This window comes from Stegastes partitus, unplaced genomic scaffold, assembly GCF_000690725.1.
Source record: "Stegastes partitus isolate 25-593 unplaced genomic scaffold, Stegastes_partitus-1.0.2 Scaffold1909, whole genome shotgun sequence".
In the NCBI taxonomy this organism is placed as follows: Eukaryota; Metazoa; Chordata; class Actinopteri; family Pomacentridae; genus Stegastes; species Stegastes partitus.
Window position 1 is genome coordinate 114,302 of NW_007579640.1, and position 15,383 is coordinate 129,684.

Here is a 15,383-nt window from a genome sequence, read left to right on the forward strand (position 1 = left end):
ACTTGTACTCAACTATATTTTAAAAATAGATGTTATAGATGCTTTTCAAAGTACTCAGGTGCCTTTGATGTAGTTTTATTAAGTGGCTAATGGTTAAATAGGTAGTTTTTGTCTTTTTATAGGTACTTGGAAAACAGTAGTACTTGAGTGTTTTTATACTTGTACTCAACTGAATTTTTTTAGGAGTACTCTGGTGCCCTGGTTGCAGGTTTTACACTGTTAAGAAAGTATTTTTTTTGTCTTCAACTAATACAGTTTTAGTTTATATGTCCTCTATTATAAATAGAAGTACTTGAGTGTTGTGTTTTCTTCTACTTTCTGCTTGTACTCTGCTTCACTCATCTGAAGTCTTAAGTTGTTTTTGTGTGGTTGTGATTAACATGTTTGCTTTTAGCAGTACTACATGCAGTTTTAGGTACTTTGAAATGAAGGTACTTGAGTGTTTTTATACTTGTACTCAACTACATTTTTTTTATAGATGCTTTTTAAAGTACTCAGGTGCCTTTGATGCAGGTTTTCTACGGTGGCTCATGCTTAAATAGGTAGTTTCAGTTGCAGACTTAGTTTATAGCTACTTGGAAAATAGAAGTACTTGAGTGTTTTTATACTAATTTTTTTTTTCACAGAAGCTTTCACGAGTTCTCAGGTGCCCTTGGTGCAGGTTTTATACTGATAAGAAAGTTTTTTTTGTCTGCAACTAATATAGTACTTAGTGTATAGGTACTTGAAAAACAGAAGTACTTGAGGATGATATTTTGTGCTTCTTTCTACTTGTACTCTGTGACACTCATCTGGCCTGTTGAGTTGTTTTTGTGTAACTGTAATTTACATGATGCCTTTAAGAGTACAAAATACAATTTTAGGTACTTGTACATCAAAGTATCTGAGTGTTTTTCTACTTGTAATCAACTATATTTGTTTTTCTAGATGCTTTTAAGAGTATTCATGTGCCTTTGATGTAGGTTTTGTGCTGTGACTTGTGATTAAAATAAGTACTTTATGTCTACAATTAATGTAGTACTTAGGTTATAGGTACTTGGAAAGTAGAAGTACTTGAGTATTTTCATGTTCTTTTCTGCTAAGTTGTGTTTTTGCAATTTCACTTGACATGATGCCTTTGAGAGTATAACTTATAGTTGTAGGTACTTGTAAATGAAAGTACTTCAGTGTTTTTACACTTGTATTCAACTACTTTTTTGTTTTTCTTGATGCAGGTTTTATACTGTTAAGAAAGTAGTTTTTGTCTGTAACGAATATAGTTCTTAGTTTATGGGTACTTTGAAGATAGAAGTACTTGAGTATTATATTTTCTGCTACCTTCCACTTTTACTCCACTACACTCATCAGAAGTCTTCAGTTGGTTCTTTTGTAATTGACAGGATGCTTTTAAGAAACAAAACAAAAAGGCAGTCAACAGTGCTGTTTTAAGTCCTTGAAAGAGGAAGTACTTAAGTATTTATCTGTTTATACTCTACTACAGTTTTGATAGAAGACGAACATAAACTTTTATCAGAATACCCAGTTCCCCTACTTATTCTCTTATTGCAGGTTTCAGGCTGCAGGCTGGGTCTTTATCTAATTAAGTCGTTTTTTGCCAGCAGTAATACATTACTTACTTTGTAGGTACTTGGAAATGAAAGTACTTGAATATTTCCATTTTCTGCTGCTTCATACTTGTACTCCATTCATCTGAACTCTTGAGTTGCTTTTGTGTATCTGACGTTTACATGATGCTTTTAAGAAACAAAGCAAGAAGGCAGAGCCTTAAGTACAGTTTTAGTTACTGGAAAACGGAAGTAATCAAGTATTTTCATACTCATACTCTACTACACTTTCCTTAGAAACTTTTATTAGACTACTGTGGTCCCGTTGACACAGGTTTAGGGCCGTGGCTTATAGTTGATTAAGTGGTTTTTGTCTGATACAAATACAGTACTTTGTTTTTACTTGGAAATGAAAGTACTTGAGTATTCTTATACTTGTACTTCACTACATTTTCCCTTGAAAGTTTTAACAAAGTACTCAGGTCTCCTTATAGCAGTTTTCAAGCTGTGACTTTTACAAATTAAGTACTTTTGCTGTATTACTAAGACAGTTTTTAGATTTTCGGTGCTTTGAAATTAAAAGTACTTAAATATTTCCATATTCTGCTACTTCATACTTATACTACAGTAAACTTCAGAGGGGAGTTTGTACTTTTTATTAAGGTTTTACATAAAATAAAAACATATAAGCTGCCGAGAGCCTCTTGTTGTTAGTTGCAGGTGGTGACTTTTACTAATTAGTTTTTCTGTAGTACTAGTACAGTACTGAGCTTTTAGATGCTTGGGAAATAGAAGTACTTGAGTATTTCCATATTCTGCTGCTTTATACTTGTACTACATGCATTCATCTAAGTTCTTAAGTTCCTTTTTTGTTTTTTAACACTTACATGTTACTTTTAGGAAGCAGAACAAAGTACAAAGTGCAGTTTTTAGGTACTTGGAAATGGAAGTACTTGAGTGTTCATATACTTATACTACATTTTTGTTAGAAGCGTTCTACAGAGTACTCGGGTGTCCTTATTGCAGGCTTCAGGCTGTGGCTTTTACTAATTTAGTAGTTTTTGTCTGGTACCAATACAGTACTTAGTTTTCAGGCACTTTAAAAATAGAAGTTCTCAAATATTTCTTATGTTGTACTTGTACTCCACTACGTTCATCTGAGTTCTTTTACTTTTTACTTGATACTTAGATTGACTTGAGTATTTTTATGCTACTACATTTTTTATCAAATAAAAACTTTTAAGGATTTTAAGAGTACTTAGAGCTGCTTGTTGCAAGTTTCAGGATGTGGCTTTTAGCAATGAAGTAGTTTTTCACAAGTACTAACCAATACATGACTTACTTTTTAGGTTCTTGGAAATTGTATTTGAGTATTTTTGTTTTGTACTACTTTATACTTGTACTGTGCCAAATTTCAGAAGGAAATATTGTGCAGTTTATTTTTGTGTACTTACAACTGACACTAAACTTAAAAACACAAGCAGCTGATCAGAGTAGTTTGAGGCTCCTGTCACAGGTTTTAGATTGTGGTTTGTAGTAATGAAGTAGTTTCTCATGAGTACTAATACACTACAGATGTGTAGAAGTACAGTTTTGTGGTACTTGTAAATGGAAGTACATGAGTATTTCCATCTTCTGCAACTTATTGAACGTTTTATTGCACTGCATTCATCAGAATTCTTTAGTTTATTTTTGTGTAATAACAACTTAGAGTACAAAGTACATTTTTTAGATATTTAGAAATATAACTACTTCAAGAGTACCATTTCCTGCTCCTTTATACTTCTTACTACATGAGATTTTACTCAAAAAAGAAACATACAAGCTTTTATCAGAGTTCTCTGTCACATGTGTTAGAGTGTGGTTTACTAACTGAGTACTTTAAAGTACTTTTTACTGTATTTCTACATTCATGGGAATACTTTAGTTACTGTCTGTGTTTACTTAAAGCTTTTAAATACAAAACAAAACACTGAGTAGTCACGATCACGTGTTTCATCTTGTGAGGTAAAGTACAGTTTTGTGGTATTTGTGAAACTGCAGTACTTGAGTTATTCTGTTTTCTGCTACTTTCTATTTGTGCTTCACCGTATTTGTACTTTTTCTGGCACTACATTCATTTGATCAGATTAACGTAGTAGAAAATCATTTAGTGAGTATAAAACAGAAATCAGAGTACTTTGAACCTCTTGTTGCAGGTTTTAGACTGTGGGTTGTAGTTTGAAAGTACAGTTTTAAAGTAGTTGTAAATGGAAGCACTTGAGTATTTCCTTTTCCTGCTGCTCTATCCATGTACTCCACTACACTTCAGATGAAAATAGTGGACTTTTTCTCCGAAACGTGGGAGTTAAATGCAAAAACAAAGGGTGATATTGTATTTTTTTACTCCTCTACATTCATCTGAATGCTGTAGTTGTTGTTTAATAGTTTTTGTGAATACTTGGTAACTAGAAAACTGAAGTGTTGAGTATTTGCCTGCTTGTATTCCGCTATATTCTAGAGAAAATGTACCTTTTGCTGCACTACTTTCACCGGACAGCTGTTAGTTTTTGTGTTAGTACAATTTGTATAAGGTTTGGCTGCTTGAGTATTTCCATTTTCTGCGGCTTTATACTTGTACTCCTCTACATTTTGAAGGAAATATTGTAATTTCATTGCACTGAATGAGTACTTTAGTTCCATGTTCCTGAACTAAACCTGTAATATTCTTATAACATCCAACACATAGTAAAAATTAAACCTGTTCTCTGACGAGCTAAAATCATTTCCACTTTAAACTTCTCTGATGGGTTTGTGATAAATAATAAATCATTAATCTGGTGACCCTGTGGAGGAACTCAGCCCATAGCTTGGCTCCAATTTCACACACTTACAGGTTGCTATTAATTCTGAAAACTTTCTTACAGACCTTATGTTAATGTTTCTCATGTAGCACACCAGGGGGCGCTACAGAGAACTGTTAAGATCTTTTTCCCTCCAAACTTTGCTCTTGAGTTATTTCTCCTCTAGAATGTATTAAAACAAAACCAGTTAAAAGTAAAAGCTCCCTCTGTGGTTGTGACTGGTCGACTTCACTTTGTTTTAAAGAGTCACAGGAAAAAAAAAAAAAAAAGAAGCCGTTAAACTTCTCACCTGGTCGTATTTAGACGATAGTTGGAGGCGCTTTGTGGAGGTGGAGTAGGAGGAAGTGTTTCTAAAAGATTTACCGTCTGCCTCGGTGACTTCAGGGTGTCTGCATGACAAGTAAATACATCAGTGGAGGAGTGTAACCAAGTCAAATCGGATTTGTTATTATAGCGGGATTAAAAAAAACAAACCTAGATGAGTCCCAGAACAACACAGAACCAGTTTTGGAAGCTACTGTTAGGACTTCAGTGTACTTTTACGGTGCTTGTACTTTATTAAAATACATTCTATGTTTTGTACTCGTACTAAACCGCATTTCAACGGGAAATATTAAGAATATTATCATTTTTTTAAGCTACCAAAGGTTAAAAAAACGATCATGTTTTCAAAATAGATAGTTTTTTTTCTTGTTTTCTCCTCCATTATGTGTCCGTATTAAACCAGATGTGACATTTTTTACCGGTTATGGAGTGCTTTAAAGTACACGTTATTGATGATGCTGCTGTAGTTTGGTGGGAATTGTGAATGCAGGCTTTTTGCCTTGAATGGAGTATTTCTGCTGAAGTGAAGGTTTTCGAGTCTGAGAGGCTTCAGGCTGTTTTCAAAGAGTAAATTTATGTGTTTAAGATGAGCCAGCTGACGATATAATTTGGCTGGATTTCTACCAGCTGCCTCGTGTGTGTGTGTGTGTGTGTGAACTACATCTGTATACGTCCATTTGGTCTGTTTTGGTTCGTGTTGTTCACATGAAGTCAGATATGAGGAGACATTTTACTGCACAGCTGTAACTACACGAAGCTGATAATAGCTGTGTACTGACGTAGAGTTCAGAATGCAGGACTTTCACTTATGATGCAGTATTTTTATTATTTATGACCTTCTGCTAATTAGGGCTGCAGTCAACTAAAGAAAATGTTGGTGTTGCTGAAATCATACTGACTTTTCAACCAATCGATTGATCGCGGGGAATAAAAAGGCAGCAGGAGAGCAGCCTTATTAGCCTAAATTAATTCTAAATCGACTTAGAAAGGTAGTGTTTGAGGTATGATAAATAATCTTTAATACAGAAATGATAACAGACTCAAAGTGGACCAGCTTTAACCTGTGAATATTCCTGTGATGCAGAATTTGGGAAAGTTAGCTGCTGTTTTAAATGACCTGCATGTTGGTTACTGGTATTTGATATCCAGTTTGCTGTTTGCAAAGTTTTTGGCCAACAATAAAAGGAAGTTAGTTGGAGTCCACGTAAACTTTCCTCCTTATGAAAGTTACACCGGAGATTGATGTGAGCGTATCGACCGGCCGACCCGGAGACTTACAGCTCCGTGATGTACAGTCCAGTTAAAAATACTTCCCCTGCTGGGACAATAAAGTCCGAACGACTCCGACTGGTGCTCTAAAGACCTGAGATGTGACTTGGAATAATGTCCGTCCTTGTTGTTGTTGTTTCTCTGCTGCTGTGAACCTGCTGTTATTTGTTAGACGTCGGAGCTCACAGTGTGCGTTTGTTTCGTGTTGCAGGGCAGCACAGAGGGGTGGAGTCCAGTCCCACAGCCAGGTGGTGAGTCCCTTCTTATAATCATTCATTGAAATAACGATTTTAAAATTATAGCGTGACTTGAATTCTGATACGTTTGATAATAATGAAGCAGCCTGTGTTAGTTTAATCAAATTAAATCAAGTTTATTCCCGCAGCATGTTTAAAACAAACTAAGTTTTGTACACGTTTACAGTCTGGCAGCAACAAAAATAAATCAATTTGTCGAAGAAAACAAAATTACAAAAAATATTAAAGCAACACAAAACAGGATGATGAGACAAGTTTAAAATACAAGAAATGTGAAACACTAAAGCGATTAAGAGCCACCTAAACCGTGTACGGCTTAAGATATCCTCTATAAACTATAACTGGAGAAGGAGCTTTATATTTATTATATAGTTATTATCATGTATTTTAAATATGAGCTATTTAAGAGTGAAATTATGGTTAGTTTTCATAGTGCAAAGTTGCATATAAACTTCTAATTTCAAGGCTCTTTTGAAACTGTCTTGTAATAAAATAAAAGTTATTTCTGACACATTTTAAATTTAATTGTAACTTGTTTTTAGTTTGCAGAAAAGGTTATATTATGTGTTTGAGTTCAATAAGTAGGTGAAGATGCATCCACAAGGTTTAAAAGTCAATGAAAATTTCATAAAAAACGTTAAACAACTTTGTGTTTTAGATCAGTGAACCAACTTGTCTCAGTTAAAGCAACGTTGACTCTGTCGAACATTTACTGTCAAGTCAGAATTCAGGAAACCAAAAAAAAAAAACGCAGTTAAGCAACTTTAATTTACTGACTAATTAAACTGTTAATGAAGAGGCAGACAGCATGTAATTAAGTTTGGTAATTAAATACATTTACTCTGTGTGAAGTCAGTAATACTGAAGTAACTAATTGAGCCACAATGGTGTAAAATACATTCACGTTTAAGTTATTTAATTTTACAGATGTGTTTACTTGGTATGACTGATTTTATTTAAGATTTAAAGTCACATATGATGTGTTACAAAGTGCAGATAAACAATGCCATAAAGCAACGAAATGCTTGATTTTATTGTGATTATTAGTTAGTTTGTCCCACTGAGGATTAAAACTGTTGTTAAATGTTTATTTAGCATTAATTTAGCAGTTTTACGACCTCCATCAGCGTAAACTAAGCTTCATAGTTAGATTTATTTTGTATTTAAATGATAATTGTGAATTAAATACATTTTTTCAATAACATTAAAGTTATGTTTAATATATTTTTATATGTAAGTACAACTACGTAATAATGGAAAGGCTTGTAACGTAATGTGTTTTGATTGTTCAATGAAGCAACTTATTTAATTTAATTACACAGCAACGTATATGTTTCAAACATAATATTAAAGACAGTTTTCTTTCACTCTGTTTGACTGTTGTAATCGTAATGAAAAGCTTTTGTTTACCTTGTTGTAGAATCGTACTAATTTGCTGTCTTGTGTGTTTTTGTTTGTTTGCAGCGGCACTTTAATGCTTCAGTTGGATGGTTTTCCTACTGGAGACGGTGTTAAGGTAAAAGCACACATATTACTGTATGTATTATAGTAACAACAAGTCAACATATAGAATATTAATACAATAATGACATGTCTAATATACAGTATTAATTACGGTAAAAGTATGTCTACATATGCAGTAATAATACAGCAATAATATGCCCAAATATGCAGTAATAATACAGTAACAGCACGTCCATATCTACAGTGTTAATACAGTAGTTATATGTCCAAATACAGTATTAATTAGAGTAATAATATGGCGACATATATCGTATTTATTACAGTAATAATACACCCACATTAGCACAATATGCAGAATAAATTACGGTATAAATAGTTTTGCATATATTGTATTACTGTTGTAATACATTTACTTTGACTGTAGTTATACAATAATAATAAACCACATATTTAGTCTTAATTACAGTTGTAATATGTTCATATTTGTAGTAGTAATTGTCCACATATATAGTAGTAATACAGTAATAAACATATACAGTAATATTATGGCAATCATACATCCACATATGCAGTGTTATTACAGTAATAATTTGTCCACATGTACAGTAGTAATTAATAAACATATACAGTAATTTTGCGGTAATAATACGTCCACATATACAGTGATAAAACAATAGCAGTATATCCACATTTACAATATTATTACTGTAATAATACATCCACATATGCAGTATTAATTACAGCATTAATACTTTCACATATACTGTTGTGCTAAGGTAATTTGTTGACGTATGCAGTATTAATACAGTAATACGTCCACATATACTCTATTAATGAAAGTGATACCACGTCCACACATGCAGTATAAATCCAGTGCTGATGCGTCCACATGTACAGTATTGATTACAGCTGTAATACATCCACATATGCAGTATTCATACAGTAATAATACTCCTGAGGAAAAGTACTTTTGCAGCCTGAAACTTTTGCTGCTTGTTTACTTCACACCTGTGCTGATATTTAATCTGGACCTGCCGTGACCTTGTGTCACCTTGACGATAAAGTATCACCGCCCGGTCCCGTACGGCTGCACGTCACGTATCCATGACGACGGCCGCGACGGCGACCACAGAGCGGGCGATTCCTGTCGAAGCTGCTGTTTACACCCCCCCGTCCGTCCTCCCCGTGGTGTTTGTGTGCAGGCTGATCGATCGGCTGGCAGACTGACTGGATCCATGATGGAATTACAGACGTTACAGGAGGCTCTGAAGGTGGAGATCCAGATCCATCAGGTGAGACTGGTTTCCGGGCCACTGGGTTACTGGGTTAGCAGAGCCACTGGGCTCCACGCGAGAACCTCTCCTTGTTCTGACTGCTTCCTGCGAGCTCGGCTTTAACTTTGTAAACTGCATAAAGTAGTAAAGGGTCGTAGTAAAAATCCCCAACTCCTAGCCATCTTCAGTTGGAGAGATTTTTGTTTTAAAGTGATGAATATTGATTAAATCGATCATGTGTACAATCTGGGCTCATAGCTAGCATTAGCTTTTGAGTTAAGATAAGATAATCCTTTATTGCTCCCCACGCCAGGAGAAACTCCCGATGTTACAACAGCAGCATCTTTCACAGCAGCACTAAACATATGCATAAATAATAATAATAAACAAAGTAGTGGCAACACAGTGTGTACATCCATGGTTGCATTGTGTAAATGTGACACACCTACTTGGAGAAAAAACTAGAAAAGGGGAGAGAGACGACAGAAAGTAACTAATCTGGAGTCATGTTAATTTTGACACTATTTTCTTCACGCCAATCTGTGGAGCAAAGTTTGAAGTGCCATAGCTTTAAAAATATTGTAGCTAAAGTCCTGAGATTTTGCAGGTTCATTGCTAAGTATATGTGGTCTTCATTAGTACAACCCTGCTTTGATAGAACAATACAAACCAGTTATATGATGGTGCAAGTTCGGTCACAAAATGTCCACGCTCCTGTCGTCTCCGATGTTCCACCGACCATTAAACGCTAATTTTTCACCCCAAGAGGCTGATTGCTTTTCCTGTGATTGGCACCAGAAGGACTTTTAAAAATATAGTGTGGTGCCAGTCGGAGGCAAACTTTATTGAGAATTCTCCAGGTAGCCTGTTCTCGGCTCACCTCAAGAATAGGAATAATCACAGACGCTGTGCTACAGCCCGGTCTGCAGAGTCGCAGCCTTTCAGAAACGTCCGCCGGAGTTTTTCGGTGTTCGACACGAGGGGCAAAGTGACCGTCTGCAGCAGCCCGACGTGTTCCTATTGTAGTCTGAATAGAACCGCAACCGCTGTTCGCCCCGGCCTTAAGGCTGCCTGTTTTGCTTCATTTTTTTTTTCCTACCAGGGATTCATTCACAAAAAAATGGTTCTGCTCGAGCACAAAGACGAGTTTCTCAGAGGGAAGCTTCAAGAGGACAGTTTTAAAAAGAAACGAAATGTTAAAAGTCCGTCCGTCAGCGTCGAGTCACCGGGTTCAGGCTGCATGAAGTCAGAGGCTGAAAAACGTCTTTATGAAGCAAAGAGGTCCGTGATTAATATGTGAGGCGTCGAGGGGCCGACAGCCACTGAGATATTAGACGGAGAATATTACAGCCGGCTCGGCCTGTGATGCTTCGTGTTTTCTTCTCAAGGTTCAGAAGCAGAAACTCTAAAGCTTCGAGTTCCACCTGGACGTTCTATCAAAGCATCGTTTGCTGCTTATCAGCTCCAGCATGTTAGCAACGTTAGCTTCTAGCCTTCTCTCTCCATTTGTTTAGGAGCTAAAACTCCTACAGTGACATCCAGATTAAAACGGCTCCACGACAACGCTGCTCGTATGAAAAAAGAAAATTTTTTTTAAAGTGTCAGAAAACTTGGAGGTGACTCAGAAACAAAACAGTGTTTCAGTAAAATTTCTAATTTTTTTTTGTGCAGCTAAAATAAAACATGTTTTCCAGTACAGATGATTGATTTGCTCAATATGATCCTTTAACGGTCAAAACCTGACAAACAGTGTTCAAGTGTAAAATATAACATCAGAATAGTTTGAAGTAGGCAAAGTAAATGTACAACTTTTTATTTTACAGACACATTTATCTGTTATTTAAATAATAATAGAAATAATGTGAAGTCACTAAACAATAAGAAACTAAATTATAATTATTATTGATTTAAAAAGTGTCAAGCAGTTGTACAACATCCAGAAATATACACGCTAAAGTAAAAATGTACGATTTTTAAGTTTTTCTACTTCAGAAATTAAGTACAAATGAAGAATGTGAAAGATTTGTCAGAAATAATTCAAAGTAAATAAAACAACATGACAGTAATCTTTCTGGTTTTATTCTGATTGTTGCAAAATACAATAAAAACTTCAGTTACAAATAGTTTTGGAAGATTTATATAATTGAAAATATTTTTTTGTTGGTAAATTTGTGTTGATTTGAACAGTTTAGTGATTTTACAACATTTAGAAACAGTCCAGTGGCGGCTGGTTAATACACTACTACTGACCAGATCAAAAGCAGATCTTAAACGTAAAATTAGATTTGAATTAATTATAACAAAATAATAAAATTAATAATAACGTTGATATTCTTTTGCCATATTAACAATATTTATATTATTAACAGATTTAATATTAGTCTTCACTGCGTGTTCACTAATTCTACACTTCCTGGTTGCGGCCACATGAGCGTGTATGTAGCTTGAAAACTTTTCGTGATCATGTGACTTCGGCCCGGACTCTGATTGGCAGCTGCAGACTTTCTAACGGGATGCAGCTCGGTGCGTCCCGGACCCGTCCACTTTTGCTGCAAGCCAATTAATTTAGTCTTTATTTGCTTTTGTCTCCTGTGGTTGGATATCAAAACTGTCCTTCGACGTTCTTACGACTGAGCTTTCTGACACTGTTGCGGCCTTTCAGCTCCTCCGCTTCTAGATCACAGCTACTGTCGTGACGCTTAATGCATCGACCTGCTGTCAGAGGAGAGAAGGCTGCTCGTAGAAAAGACCGCGTGTAGAATTCATGTAACTGGGTTTAACCTCAGACAAATCTGACCTGAGAACGCCCTAGTTTATTATTTTTAAAGTCATTTTTGGTCACACACCTGTCAGACCACAGCCACCAAACAGCAGCTACCAGTCTGCTGTGTGGGGCGTTCAGGGAACATCAGGAAATCGTCTATCGATAACAAGATGTTCAGAAAGTCATATGTTTTGCCTTTGACCAGGTGGGAGGTGCAACAAAATGAGGAAGTGGGTCGTACTGGTGCTACCAGTGAAAGAGTCAGTCTGGAGCCCTGAATAGTGTTTTTTTTCATTATTTCTGTGTTTTGAGTTTGTTCAGATCCTGTAAATATAGATAAAAGTTTGATGACTGGTTTTGACATTTAGTTCTGGTCAGTCTGGATAATGTTAAATTAGATCATGATCAGAATATCCTCCAAAGGTAGAACATTTGCATTCCTGTAAATAGTTGATGTTACTCATATTGTAGTTTCTGATTTTAAATAAAAGCTCATTTACAGACTGCGCCTCCACCAAACATGTTCACCAGCCGCCACTGATACACACTGAAATACAAATGTAAGATTTTTGTTCACCGAAAAGAAAAACAGTGTTTTTAAACTTCATAGATTGAGTTGACATGAAAAATGTGAGAAATAAATACAAAGAAAGAATCTGGAATAAACGCAACAATATGAAATCTTTCTGATTTATTATAATTATTCTAAAATTAAAATGTAGTATTATTATTTTTTGTGTTAAATTAGTATTCATTTAAACAGTTTCCTAGTCAGAAATATACACACTAAAGTAGTTTTTGTCAAACTAAAACTAAAAGAATAGATGATTTATTTCCATTTATTTGTCATCCTTTAACTTTCCCTTTTAGAAACGCTGCAGAACTGATTTACTGGCCTCATTACTTGAACAGTTTGTCTTTAGGTGGCTCTGGTGTTCAATTTCTAAGAATTACCAGAAAATTGAGGCATTTTTTAGGCAAAAACGTGGACTTCTTGAGTCCTGCAATAGTAAATACTTCCATATGTGCTGATGTTGGTGTTTAAACCAAACAAAGGGAGGAGGAGGGAGCGCGCTGGTCCTCGGGGAGTTCACCGTTAAAGCTGCAGAAACTGTGCGATTGTTCTGAGTCTTGTGCGTTGCGTTAACTCCCGCTGCACGTTTAGATTCCTGCAGCCAGAACCCGACAGTTAAATAAAGGTTATTCAAACAAGATGGCTGTGTCCTCAGTGTGGACAGAAAGAGAGAAAAGCAGCGTTAGTTTGTGCAGCTCTGAAGCTGCAGCTGCTCTGCTGGCAGCCGCTCATCTGCTCGCAGTTCCTGTTTCTCACCAGCAGATGTCACTGCTGTGGTTCCTGTTTTTTGTTTTTTTCTCACTCTGTCTTTTTCTTCTTCTTCTTCTGCAGAAACTGGTTGCTCAGATGAAGCAGGACCCTCAGGTAAGAACTCACCGCCGCTCTACGAGACTCTGAAACACCACGCCGAGCTTCCACACACACTCACAGGCTCTGTTTTGCTTTTCAGAACGCAGATCTGAAGAAGCAGCTCCACGAACTTCAAGCGAAGATCACAGCGCTCAGCGAGAAGCAGGTACGTTCCTCCACGGCGCGCACTCCTTCCTGCTAATGAGCAGGTGTCTGTCTGCGGGGAGGTGAAACGAGGGAACGGTTCATTTAAAGGAGAAGTTCACGTCTTTCACAGGAGCTCAGTCGCTAATGACGTTCGTAGAGGCAGCAAAACGTCTCCACGTAGAGGAACGAGCTCATCAATTGTTTTGTCTATGAAGTGGCAGACAACTGTGAAAAGTCCAATTGTATTATGATTTCCACAGCTCCGTGTAATGTCTTTAAATGAGAGTCCGAAACCACAAAATACTGATTATTTACAGATTAAAAACAAACACAATAAAATAAAAAAGCAGGTAAATTTATAATAAAACAGTAAAATAATCATGAAACCTTTTGCTGCAGGTCACTCTCCTGCTCTGTTCCCACGCATTTCCAGAAAAAAGGTGTAAACCGCCCTAAAAATAATCTTTGAAGACAGAAAAACAACAGATAAAACAGCGAGAAAACGTTTTAATAAAGCAAAACCTTCCATTCAGATCCTCACGTTTGTGACTGAAAGCTGCAAATATTTGTCACTTTTGTGTAAAAAAGTGCTTAAAAAAAGCAGTTTTGAAATAGTTGTAGGTTAAACTTCTGTTGATCGACTAATTTCAGTCATTTTAAATCCAGTTTCAGTGTAAACAGTGAAGTGTAGAGGTGTGAATGAGACGAGTTCAGATGTTGTGTCAACCTGAAAGCGAGAGCAGTGAGTCTGGTTTCTGTTCTGTCTCTGATGCTCGTATTGTTTCTCTGTAGCCGATCAGTAGAGACGACGTTATGACTGAACTACGTCTGATTTCTGTCGCTTTGTGGAAATCTGATGTTTTACCTTCACAGCTGATCAACAGACTTTTAGACCTGCAGGTAGAAAATGAGAAATCGTCTGTAGCAGGAAACACACATGAAGTTAAACCTGAGAAGTTAGAAGTGATTTTAAAGTTTCTCGTATCCGCTGCACGTCGGATTTTTGTATGATGGAGACTTTAAATTAAAAAAAGAGGCCTTGACTTTAACTCTGGTGTGGTTTAAGGTGGATAGACTTGGATTTAAAGCTCAAGTGTAGCAGATGAAGGCCAAATACACAACTTTACATGTTCTGATAGAAAAGACAAACACACTAACAAAAGGCTGCAAGACGCAAAACTGAGACACAAACCAACTGTGAACTATGTTTGTTTGCTTCTCTTTCTGGTCATTTAGTCTCGTTATAGTTAGTTTGCGTCTCTTTGTGTCTGTTTTATCCCTTTGTGATAATTCTGCATTGCTTTGTGGTCATGCTGAATCTATTCCAAGCAATGTGACACCCATTCCACACATCTGGAGGCTCATATTGGGCCTCTCTGTGGTTGTTCTGTGTCTTCTTTGTGGTTTTGCGTCACTTTATGGTTATTTTGCATCTCTTTGTGGTCATTCTATGTAATTTTGTGGTCATTTTGCATCTTTTTTGGTTGTTTTGCATCTTTTGGTGGTAATTTTGAGACTTTTTTCAGTCAATTTGCATCTGTCGGTGGTCATTTTGCATCTTTTTATGATCACTTTGCATCTCTTATTGGTCATTTTGTGTCTCTTTTAAGTCAATTTCCATCTGTTTTTGATCGTATTGCATTTTTTGTGGTTTTGCTGGATCTTTTTTCGGTTGTTTTGGATGTTTTTGTAGTTATTCTGCATCTCTTTGTGGTCATTCCATGTAATTTTATGGTTGTGGTTGCTTGACACTGTGGTTGTGTTGCATCTTTTTTGGTTGTTCTGCATCTTTTGATGTTAACTTTGCTTCTCTTTACGGTAATTTTGAGTCTCTTTTCAGTCAATTTGCGTCTTTCTTTGGTCATTTTTTGTGGTTGTGTTGCATCTTTCCCGGTTGTTTTGTGTGTTTTTGTAGTTGTTTGGTATCTGCTGGTGGTCATTTTGCTTCTCTTTATGGTCATTCTGAGTCTCCTTCCAGTCAATTTGCATCTAGTTTTGGTCATTTTGCATTTTTTGTGGTTGTTTTGCATCTTTTTTTTGGATCATTTTACACGTTTTTGTAGTTGTAGTGGTA

General features: G+C 36.2%; 1 protein-coding gene across 1 annotated transcript in view; it reads left to right on the top strand.

Annotated features, from left to right (window-relative positions):
* The window catches only part of LOC103373114 (PHD finger protein 21A-like), a 15,746-nt gene extending 2,382 nt beyond the window's left edge, over positions 1–13,364 (top strand). Inside the window, exons 2-6 of the mRNA XM_008302929.1 lie at positions 6,192–6,231; positions 7,702–7,753; positions 8,904–8,993; positions 13,145–13,177; positions 13,263–13,364. Of these exons, the coding sequence (XP_008301151.1) occupies positions 7,712–7,753; positions 8,904–8,993; positions 13,145–13,177; positions 13,263–13,364 (267 nt within the window). The 5' untranslated portion in view covers positions 6,192–6,231; positions 7,702–7,711. The remainder of the gene's footprint in view (positions 1–6,191; positions 6,232–7,701; positions 7,754–8,903; positions 8,994–13,144; positions 13,178–13,262) is intronic.
* The last annotated feature ends 2,019 nt before the right edge of the window (positions 13,365–15,383 follow it).